Here is a 12,503-nt window from a genome sequence, read left to right as displayed (position 1 = left end):
AACTCATTAAACTATAAAATGCAGATATACACTCTTGAGAGGACAATATGAAGAATAAAAAGAAATAAGAAAGAAGCAACAAGATTTGGATTTTTAGATGTGACTCTTATGTCATACATTATACGACATAAATGTTATTTTATTTGGAATTGAGAATTGTGGGTTTTTTTATGCAACTCTTGTGTCATTTGGTTAGCCGGTTTTATGCATATGAAACGTAAGTATACATGAATGTTGGGATGCTTAACATTTCTAAATCATGTTTTAATGTGTATTCACTTTTCTTTTTTAGTTTTGGTGGGTTTGATATACTATGTTTTGTGAACATTTGATATACAAATATTAGTGGATGATGTAATGTATTATAGGTTAATCCATAAGCATAAAGAAAATATAAGTTAAATGTAATATGATTATTATATTTATGGACAAAATTTACACACGTTGATCTTATTTATTAATAAGCATTACAAAAATCTATAGGCTAGTCAACAAAAAACAACCATATCTTCTATAATCATTTACAATGAAGTGACACCATAATTCAAAGGTGATGCATTTAACGTGACATCATAACTCAAAGGTGATGCATTTAATATGACACCTTATATATCTCACATAACTCTATATCAAATTAAGCATCACTAAAAATATATGGTGTCGCTTCTAAATGCGTCACAATTTATCTGTTTTGGTGTCGCTTCCAAATACGTCACCAATTGGTACCCTCTATGGTATTGGTGGATAAGGTGACGCTATGTTGTAGCGACACCCTATGTTTAGGGTGACTCGTTATAAATGTCACCATATATGTTTTTCCTTGTAGTGTCATTGGGAAGGTTTTTTCCATTTTTTAGAGGGGTTTTCTAAAGGCTTCTAGGGTGAGGACACTGTTCTCATATTGGCTTTTTTTCCCCCTTTTTAGAGGGGTCTTCTAAAGGCTTCTAAGGTCAACTAGGAGAGCATGTTGATTGATGCTTTGATATGGATACCAGATGCCACATTTCATCTTGTTGAACACTGGTTAGCTATGGACTTGTTACTGCTTTACTCTTCTGTTTCGAGTTAACTTTGGAAATGAATCTGAATATAGACTAGTATTTGCATCTTGATGTTTAGAGAATCATATTTTAGTTGTTGTTTAAAATTCATTTTGGCATGTTCGATTGCTTCAAGCTCATTTATACAATAATGAAATGGAGATTTATATATTTGTTATTGGGTTGGCTCTCTGTTTGGTTATCTTTAAGTTCTGCATCTTTTCTTTTCTCGTTGCCTTATCTTCTCTGGGGGGTGTCGTTTGAGAAATACATAGTGGAAAAAATGGGAAGCTGAAGGCTTATCCTGGCATCGACCTCGCGTTAGGGAACGACTTGATCGAAGAACATATGAATTTTTCAAATACCCAGAACTCACATCAAAAGAAGCATCGGAGTCAAGGTCAAACACATCATCTGACAAGGAATATACCTTTGCCTTTGGTGACTTTATTGACTTCTGCATGATGGACATCCGAGGGTGGGGACTGGAAGAGAAATGATGAATTTGCCCAAGATAGTTTGTCTAGAAAGGAACTTGTATTAAATGATGATTACCCACTATGTCAGATGTTGAAATTTGGGTATGACAACTCCTGGTGGCATCAGAAAGATGAGTTGCACAATCCTTCTCACAGTTGAAAGCTTGACCTCCGAAGTTGGGCTTTTTCATGGCCAGACAAGAACAGTGATCACAATAGTATGAGCCAAGCCTGTCACGACCCAAATTCTAGGTGAACTTAACCATGACTCCAAATCAAAGGTTTAAACTTAAAGGTTACATCTATTCAATCTAGTAGTCAATCCTGATAACTTGATTTTTTTTTCTTGATAAAACAATATCTAATCCCAAATCAATTTATTAAGCTAATAACTTGATTTTTTTTCTCAATAAAACAACATCTAGTCCCAAATTAATTTATTAAGCTAAGATTTACTATATCATATTATTTGATTTTATTTTTCAAAAATCAACCATTACACTATCACTTATTTGCAAGTATAATAAATCTGTCAAACATCTTATCACCCAAAATGATAACCCAAATATTTACAAAAAAAAGTTTTACAAATTAATAAAATATAGTCTAAGTTATAAAAGTTCTTATAAATTAAATTAGTATGTGCTAAAATATAAGATAACTGAAAAAAAAAAAAAAAAAAAAAAAACCATTATTATTATGGTTCCTTAAAAACTATATTTGCATCTAAAAATTTTAGAAAATAAAGGGATGGACATTTCCACATTACTTAGTAAGGTATTTTACACCCACACAAATTAGAAATTCTAAGTCAATAAAACACAATCATATATCAAAGTGTAATTTTACATCTAATGTACTACAACTATATACATTTAAACTAATCAAAATTATCACTAACCATAATCAGACTCCAAATAATACAAATAACATTTATTATCTCCCAAAAACATAATGTGTAATTTTGTTTCCAAAGAAAAATATAAAATAAAAGTTTTAGGGTTAAACCACCCTACATCAAATTTGAAAATCTAATTGTTAAAACTAAAATCAGACTCCGTAAAAATGTTCTTTATGTTAAATAGAGTGTTTTGCTAAAATCTCATGCAAAACAGAATTCATTTGGCTTGTCGGATGACAACCCAAATATTTGTTGCACCTTCCTTGTTTCTTCTCTTCCTTTGTGTTTCCGTTTGCACTCTTCTCTCTACGGATCTGGTAAATAGGGTAGCCCCTGGTACGCTTGGGGCTGGATTGAATCCTATTCGAACTATATCTAACTTGATCTTGTCCAAGCTAGGAAGGTTTTTGGTCTCGATGACATTGGAAGTTTCATCATTGCTAAAGAAAGGGGCGGCCAAAAAGGCTTAGCGACGACCCTCTCTCGACTTAAAGGAAACGACTTGTCCCATCCAATGCCCTACTTTTAAGTGCTCGGTATGTTCACTTAATCAAATCTAGAAGAAGCTTGGCCTCTGTAGAGCATGAAAAGGCTAGTTTTGAAGCTTTTAATCGAGGACTTATTTGCCCTAAAGCCTGACTTCTTAGGAAGAGAAATGGGCTTGACTTCTTCATCAACCTCGGAATCGCATTCTATCACACTGGTGGTACTTCTTGTTGAATTAAAAGATTGGATGAGTCTTTTTGTACCCACCCGCCACCCCTGTTTGAGAGTGATTAAATATCATAACTTCCTTAATGGACCTACGGACTAGCTAAGGTTTACTTACATAGTTGTTCTTTCTTTTCTCAATTTCAAGTTAAAGTTAGCGTTTTTCAGCTTACTGTTTGCTTTGGTTGAGTAGCCGCCTTATGACCCTTTGCTTTTGAATGAAATCATCTAGAACCTCTCAGATCGGATTCCAATCACCTTAGTGAGTCTCCTAGGTGCGAAGCCATTCTTTAAGCCCAAAACAAAAGGAGAAGTGAAGTCACTATCTAGACAAAGGGGCTTGCCTACTTATAAGGTAGGAGTTCACACCGGGGAATCGCTTTCTTAATTAATTAAAAGCGAGCCAAACTCACCACCTCATGTACCAAAGTCAAACGGTTGTTCTTCCTTCCCCGCTCCCTTTTTCTCTACATATGTGATGGCGGGCAGAGCGCTCTATATGACCGGTGGTGGGTTACCAGAGAAGATGGGACAACTTCTTTCTCTCTTGCCTTGCTCAATCTTCCTTTTCTGATTGAAAGTAGCAAGCCACACCACTACTGGTACAGAGGTCGGATAGAAGGTTGCTTTTTCTATATGTTCAGGCGAAGAACATCTACGGCACAGTCTTCGCCAAGCAAGATGATGTAACTCCTCAAAACATAAAAAGAGCTCTTATATATGTAAAAACATGATATATGTGTAAATGAATTATAGCCATTTTCAAATAGATCAGGATCGTCAGATGTTTGAAATGGAAAGTCAATTTTTCTATATGCATGTAGATATCTATAGGGGATTATATGAAGGGGATGTTATTATTTTAGATATAATCAATTCCCTTCTCGGAGCCCACTAAGATCCGGATCTCCTACGGAAATGATTTAGAAGATCCAAAACCAAAAATAGTGGTATTTGCTAGCAACAACATAATGGAGGCAGTCAATCAATATATATTGATCTAAAATCTGATTCAAATCCAATATAGCACCTATGGGTACATAAAAGAAAGGCAAGAGAGAAAAGAAGTCCATACTTTTCAACAAAGCTTTAAGTGAGTAGGGGTGTAGCAGATTCATGCACGTCGAATATAAATGCAGTTGGATGAGTAGTCGCGGATTCACAATGCCGGTTAAAAAGCCAATCTTAGGGTTGCATTCACTCCCCTTCTATATCTTGCATCTATAGTATTTTTGTCCTGGTGGATCTCTTTATCATTTAATAAAAGTTTGGAATCTTGGGTTACTAATTGGTGGAATACTAGGCAATCTAAAACTTTTTTGAATGATATTCAAGAAAACAATCAATTTCCCATCATTTGCACTATGAATGGAAATGAAATTCTAGATCTAGAATCAGATGAATGTGCAACAGTCAATTTCCTCCCTCACAACCTAATTGTCCACTAAAAACAACCTTTTTTACTATACGCTATTTGGCCGCTAGAAGAACTTCAGTTCTTATAGGTAAATGCTCAATACCCAAGTAGGCCTACAAAGTTGATCATGATCAAGTGCTTTTTGGGTCGTCTTAGACCTTGCAATATCTCTCCGGCCCTCTAGCACTCTGTTATGGCTCAATCACTTACTCTAGTTCTGGAGTTCTAGGTCCTCTAGCTATTAGTGCAGGTAGCTCTCCTTCTGGTAATGCATTATAGGTTGTCTTCCTTCCACCTTCCTGTTTTCAAGAAAGCTTATTTTCTTTCTAAGAAAAATCATACAATCTCGTATGAGAACGGGATTGATGGGAGGCATATGCTCCCAGGCTACACAATGTCTTACAGGGCTTACCCAGTTAGAAGGTATGTAACTAAAGTCTCAAGAGAATTGAAATCGACGAGAAATCAGAATCAATGTTAGAGATTAGACTTGGCATGGAAAAAGGAGTATAGTAAGATGATAGAGACCTCGCACGAGATGCTTACTCGGATTCATGCCCATAAAGAGTAGAAGATTCAACACAAGTGCAAGAATAGGTTTCACAGTTAAGAAAGGTTGAGATTCAGGTGAGTGAGTGAGTCCTCACTGACTTGAGCGATTTCGATCACCTAGCAGTTTATTTGGTAGGTAACATCGCTAAAGCATATCATCTGATCTACAAATGAAGGAAATCAAAGTGAGACGACACCGTCCTCTGTAACGCAACGATAGTTGGCCCTTTATCATCAACTATTTGGTAGACTTGGTAAAAGATGTAAGGCTTTAGCTAGTACACGAAAGTGCATACCATGATTCTTCTGTCTATCAATAACTGCATGCATTGCACGATGGATGTGAAGAAGTAGGCCATTATCTCGACAATAATGAGCCAAGCTAGTATTTGCAGTGAATCCCCCTGTTAAGTAGTCACATTAATGGAACAAGAACACATTAGCGTATGAAACAGAGCTGAAAGCGCGAGTGCACAATCTCAAAAACGGCAAATTCACGTTCTACTTCCTCAATCTCGAACTCTGTCTATTGGGATGAGCTCCCCTTACCTGCGCTATTCTATGAACGAACTTCCTTTATAAACCATAAAACTGGAACAATCACTGTTCCAGGGTCTGTCTCAGAGTTCTATCTCGTGCTTGACATCAATTGCATCCAAACCTTTAATCGGGTATACTTTCCACAATAACAAGCGAGTCATAGTTAGGTAAAAGTTATACAGAAAGATGACATCGTTGGCGAACTTGAAGCTAGTTAGGTAAATCCCCTTATATTCTTCTTTCTTCTCCCATAAGACATTCCTTATTATTATTATTATTATTATTTTCATTTTCTCAATTTCTTTATCTTTTCAACTTTAAGACACCATTTTGCACTTCTTCTTTTTTATTATAATTATTATTCTTTATCAACCATACCATGTTAAGAAATTTATTTATTTTAATCCAAAAATCTACTTAAATACAATTTCATACTTTTCTTAATAAATTATATATATATATATATATATATATATATATATATATATATATATATATATATATATATATATATATTATTTCTTATTATAACAAATTTAAAATGTCACATGTATCATTTTTTTAATAAATCAAATTATTATTCTTTATTTCATATTCTACAATTATAAATTATACTCAATATATGATTTATTGTCTTACGAAAAATATACTGCTATATTCTTAATTAAATTTATTACAAGTCTACTTTTCAAAAAAAAATTAATTTGACTTTAATTACTTGAAACATTTTTATTATGAAATTCATTTAGAACATGATTTCATTAATTATATATTTAAAAAAAATCAATTTTAGAAAAAAATCTGAAACATAAAATAATTCTTCAACATCAAGAAGCTGAAATTCATAATAATATTTAATCCTTTAATTTTACCAATATTTATTTACCAATAAAATTTAAGCAATATTCTGAAATTTAATTCCATTAGTTATTTAGTCATTCAATTTATAAAATCATATTCTCAACCTTTGGTATAACTTTTATTTAATTTACTTCATTTGTCAAATTTCTCAATTGAATCAAAATTTCAAAAGTTAAATTCACTAAATTCATATTTAATTAATTTAGCCTTTTATATTCCCTAAATTAATATATCATAATTTACTCTTAATGTAATTTCAATTCAATTTTATTTGATGTTTTGTAATTCTATAAGGTTTAATTCTAATTATAAAAATTATTGATTTCTTATAAAATTAAATTCAATTTCTTTTTAATTATCCATTATAACAATTTGATATAATCTAAATTTTTATCAAGTTTTTCTTACTACAATTCTCTATAATTAAATTAATGGTCATAATATACTTAATATTCAATTTTAGAGACTATAATATCAATAATTATTTGATGGTTGAATTTTTTTCCAAATTTAAATTTAATTTTTGAAATTCCTACTCTTTGCATATGACGTGATGGAATTTTTATACTATTGACTTTTTATTAACTTTTTCAAAAAATTTCTTAATTAAATATTAACACGGGGATTTTCGTCATTCTTTTTTAACATTTGACTAATGATTTTATGATAACTTTAATCTGACATGTCATTAAAAATCCGGTTGTTATAGAGCCAGTCAAATTAAGCCTGTTATCCGAGGAGTGAAGCCACTGCCTTGTTCTATCTCCGATGGCCTGCTCAGCTCCTTCAACCCCCATCGCTCTCCTCTTTCCAAGTTCTCCATTTTCAGTTTAGAGCCAACAAGGATCGCAGAAATCCTTAAAGATTGACCTACATGGTATCGTGAGTACCGCGATGTGGATGTTCTTAATGTGTTGTCTACTAGAGCCAAATGGGTGTTTGATAAGACCCAGTGAAGGTGTAAAAATTATATGACGAAGCTTGCAGAAAGACTTTGAGTTGAGGGAAGGCATCTCAACGAAGTTGGGCTTTTGTATTGTGAATCTGGCAAATTACCTATACTGCATGGATCATCACTCTTTTAACGTGGAGGTACACAGGTCCTTTGCAATGTGACACTTGGGGCACCACATCAAGCTGGTGATGCTCAACGACTGGCTTCTCTGGACGGGTCCTCCAACAAAGCGCTTCATGCTTCACTGAAATTTCCCGGAGTTCTCAATTAATGAAGTTGGCCAACTCCTTAACCTGCACTGTTCCGCAGCAGTCACATAAAGATTTGACATTGAAATTGATCAGGTTTTTCCTCTGCCAATGGTGGTGGGCGCGCTTTGTATGTAGATTCCGAAGGAACTTCCAACTTGATGGCTGTGAGTGGTAAGGTTGGAGAAGATACTACTGGGTCTGCCCCATTAGTTTTCCATTGTTAAGGTAGTTTGGTGCACAGCTTCCTGGATCATCTACACCACGAGCACCTCCAGCCGCCTGTTTTGATCAGTTTCTGGATTTCCATCTCCAAATTGTGCAAGCAGTGACTGATATGGTGTCCATACAAGCGGCTACTGAAATGGTTCAAACCCCAAATGCTGAAGGGAAAGGAGCTTTTGGAAAATATCATGAAGAAGACTCACCCATCTTACATGAAATTATACACAACTCCATGGACCAGAACCGGAACCCAGACTTAAATTTGTCCAAGAGAAGATCAGTGTAATACAAGTCAACTGCAGTCATTCCTGAAAGAAGTGATGAGAAGAGTAAACCTGGAAAAGCAGTGAGTGAAACAAGTTTTGTGACATTGAACAATTTGCAGATGGGTGTTCCCACAAGCTCCTCTCCCCTCTTCCTACGTGCATGAAATTCCTACGTGCATGGCCACCTTCTTAGGTGTGCAATTCTGCGCATAATTCTCAAGCGTACTATCACCCTCTTCTTTTTTGAAAAATTGATTTTAAATTTAAAATTTTGACAAATTCATTTCCCTTTTAAAATCCCTCAGTAATTCTCTTCAAATTAATAAAATCTATTTTCAAAAAAAATTTGCTGCCATTTTCCTTTTGGCATAGACCTTTTTCTATTTTCTTTGATTTTTAATCATTTTCCAATTTTTTAATAAATATGAATAAATTCTATGTTTTTAAAAATAATGGAATTTTGTCCAAATTTCTATTATCTTTTTCTCCATGATCATTAGAAAGATGAAATTCCTAAAATTAATTCATGCAAATAAATTGGACATTGGTAGGCCCAACATATGAATTTTTCTCCTTTGATTATTGTTTTTAATTGCTACACTTGATTGACTAATGATTGATCTCTGTCTTGCTCTAGCATACATGAGATTATTTTGTGCTTGTTATTGTACACTAACCATGTTTCTCACGAAGCGCTCAACTTATTCTCAAGTACGTTCTTTCCTTTTCCTATTCGTTTAGTTATAACCAATGTTTTCAAAATCGGACCGATCATTGAATTGGAAAAGTTACTGGTTCACGGTTCACTGGTCGAATCGGCGGTCAAATCACGGTCAAACTAGTGATGTCATAAATATATAATTTATAAATTATTAAAATTTAAAATAATTATAAAAATAAAAATAATAATTTATATATTATTTAAAAATTAAAATTTTATTTAAAAATTAGAAAATTAGTTTCAAATTAGAAATTAAAATTAAAATCATAATTTTAATTTTAATTTTCAAATTTTCAAATTCATTTTTAAATAAAAAAAAACTTATTTTAAAATCATGAATTTATTTAAAATTATAATATTTTCATTAATTTAAATTAAAATCATAAGTTTTAAACATCATGAAATAAAAAATAATAAATATAAAAGAAAATAAATTATACTGAAATGAGGTAAAAAATAATTTAAAAAAATGGAAAAAGAGAGGAGAGGAACAAGCAAAAAAGGGTTCCAACAGGGTTTTGGGGGGTGGGGTTTCCATTTCTAGCGCCAGGTGGGGGCCCTTCCGGTGGGCCAAAAGGGGAAAAGCTTTTTGGCTTTTCCAGTGCAAGGGGTGCCGATGGGGTGGGGGGTTCCAATGGGCAAGAAGAGCTCTTCCAGCGCACGCGGGTAGGAGTGGCGACAATGGGGAAAAAAAAAAAGTTGAACCGGATGGTTCCATCCGAACCGTCCGGTTAGTCGGCCGAACCACCGATTTAACTAGTCCGACCACTTTCCAGCCCAATTGACCAAACCAGATTGAAACCGTGACCAGCCGATCCAATCCAATTTTTAAAGCCATAATTATAGCTCAACCATAACACATCATTGATCATTACTTGGTATTTGTTGACTTTTTGATCAATTGTCATTCTTATATTAACTTGATTATTAGAGACCTAATTTTAGGGTATAAAGGGGTATTACGATTTATCATCCTACCTTCTCAACAAGTAACCTGACCCTTGAACCCAGACTTGGTTTTTCATAAACCCGTATTTTCCTTTCAAGTTTCATACTTAGAATTTTTTTTTTTCCATTTAAAAATAAAATAAAGATACGTGGCCTAAAACCATTTTCATCAATCCAAAGTGAGTCTTGTCTTTTTTTTTTTCAAGTAAGGACACGATCACAGGTCTACAATACTATTTTAATATATATAATGAAATATAGATATTAACGCCATCTTAAAGATATAATTAAATTTTTTGTTTAAAATAAATTATAATAATTTAAAAATAATATTTTATTTAAAATAAATTTTAGAATAAGCAAAGTTGATATGTGGACATAGAGAATCGTGAACCATTGTAAATGTATTGATTATATCTCTTTCTTCCCATTTCATTTTTACTTTAGTTTTTATTATTCGTATCTTTTTCTACTAAAATTTGAAAAAGAAATTCACATTCACTTCTTCTTGGGTGTATATCATAGGATTCAAAATGTTTTTAAAAATTATTAAATTTGTTAATTGTGACTATATGCTTATTTAGGATCCATTGATCTTAATAACTTTCTTCCCGATATAGGAAGAAAATGACTATTCCATTAATGCAGCATGCATTGCTGCTTATTTATCAAGCAAATTACATTATTATTTTCACACCAAACCTCCAAATTCTCCATGCATATACGCATCCTATACTGCATGGCCAACTTCAGAGAGCTAAAACAAGCTCTTATTGAATACATGATAGATAATGTCCCACTGACCCTTTTACTCTGATACCCTGAAATGAGAAATTTGGAGGTTTTCCACATCAAGCTTCTTGAAATTACTGCGCCTTCTCGTAACAAAGAACTTTCCCCAGTTGTATGCTCTATACTTTGGCTTTTCCCCCTTCGTCAGCTCCTCCAAGGGCTTCACCCAAACATGGTGCCCGGGACTCAAAACGAACGGAATCGAGAACCTTTCCCTCTCTGAATTCACCATCACCCTGTGCTCCACACTTTCATAAGTATCGTTGCTCCAGACCTGGTTTAATATCAGTAGAATTAACCAAATGAGTGAAAAATTCCTTGAGCCAAACACTACTGATAAGCATGTACTTGTAATTCAAAGTTCTTGGGTGGTACCTGAACTATATCCCCAACATTGATGATATAAGCATCTGGGGTGGGCTTAACTCGAACCCATTCTCCATCAGTTTTTCGCTTTACTTCCAACCCTCCAACATCATCCTGAGCAAGGAAAGTTAAGGCTCCGGAATCCTTGTGGCGACCAATGCCCAGAGCTAGGTGAGGAATGGAGCAAGGTGGGTAGTGATTGAGGCGGATGAAGTTTGTTGATTCTTCAAAGAGAAGATTGAATCTGTTCTCTGGCAAACCTAAGCTCAGAGAGAGGAGTCCCAACAGATTGACAGCTAGTTTTTCCATTTCTCTAGCATATTCTTCACATACCTCCCTGTATAAATCAGCTCAATTAGAACAAAAAAACTTAAGTAATTCACTGTAGTGACTGTGCCTTAGCTGGTGGAATTTGTACCTTAATTCAGGAGGGTACTGAGGCCACTGATTGATCAGCTTTTCGAGCTCCTTGTCGTCAGGATTAGGCGAAGCAGGGATGAAGGCGGGGGATGACGCCACGATATCAAAGACTTCCTTCCAGTCCCTAACGTTCTTGGTATGCTCAGTATCGAAATACCCAAAAGGATTCACCTCATCTCTACTCACCTTCCTCTTCTCCTCCAATGGCAGAGCGAAGAACTTCCTCGCCGCATCCTCAATTTTACGACGAGACTCGGAGGGCACCCCATGGTTGATGACTTGAAAGAAGCCCCAGTTCTTGCACGCATCAGCTATTTGAGAAACATGGTTGGAAGCATTGGCGGAAGAGAGATCAATGAGGGGGATGCCTTCAGCTTCGATAACAGCGAGCTTAGGCCTATGTTGGGTGTCTTGGATGAAAGCTGGATCGACCTCTCCCATGGCTGTGGTAGTGGTTAGAACTTAGAACTTAGAAATGGCGGTTATGCACTGCTGGTGTTAGCTGCACGTGAAGATGGTGAGGGGGACTTGGCCACTTAGCAGGTGGTTTTTGTAGTGTAGTGGGGTTGGTTTAGTACATTGAACCTGGACATAATTGGGGTTACGTTTTAAGTTTTGGTTGGGGGTGTGGGCTCATGGGTTGCGCAAATGTCAATGATAATTGGTCAAGTGATACCAAGTTATTTCCAAAATCTGCAGCCGCAAAGGGTATCTCTCTCGATGATTTTGGCAACGTACAGCACTCTCCACATTCAAATGTTTGATCAAAGATACGTTTTGTTTAGTGTCGTGTATATTTTCGAATTAATTACTTCATATTTAGGGATACGTTTTGTTGAGTATCGTGTATATTTTCGAATTAAAAACTTCATATTTAGGGAAAAGTGTGCTTCAATACGCTAATATAAAAATATCAGCAAAATAAGATCCTAATTTTTCATATTTTAAGGTTTATAATGCAATTGGAAATTATTTGGAGAATTATGCATTTTCAGCTCATGTGTATTTCAAATCCAAAATGCTCTCCACCTTGCCAGCCAAGTCTTACACGTTGAAAGTAA

General features: G+C 34.6%; 1 protein-coding gene across 1 annotated transcript; it reads right to left on the bottom strand.

Annotated features, from left to right (window-relative positions):
- Positions 1-10,454: 10,454 nt before the first annotated feature.
- LOC100263992 (jasmonate-induced oxygenase 2) lies at positions 10,455-12,141 on the bottom strand. Its single transcript, XM_002284881.5, has 3 exons — positions 11,441-12,141; positions 11,032-11,359; positions 10,455-10,930 (listed from the first exon to the last, which is right to left on the bottom strand). Exons 1-3 carry the CDS (start codon positions 11,881-11,883, stop codon positions 10,673-10,675), a joined length of 1,029 nt encoding a protein of 342 aa, XP_002284917.1. The 5' UTR covers positions 11,884-12,141; the 3' UTR covers positions 10,455-10,672.
- Positions 12,142-12,503: the final 362 nt, after the last annotated feature.

Source organism: Vitis vinifera, chromosome 3, assembly GCF_030704535.1.
Source record: "Vitis vinifera cultivar Pinot Noir 40024 chromosome 3, ASM3070453v1".
Taxonomy (NCBI): Eukaryota; Viridiplantae; Streptophyta; class Magnoliopsida; order Vitales; family Vitaceae; genus Vitis; species Vitis vinifera.
The sequence above is the reverse complement of the archived record's forward strand: the minus strand, read 5'-3'. Positions and strand labels throughout refer to the sequence as shown.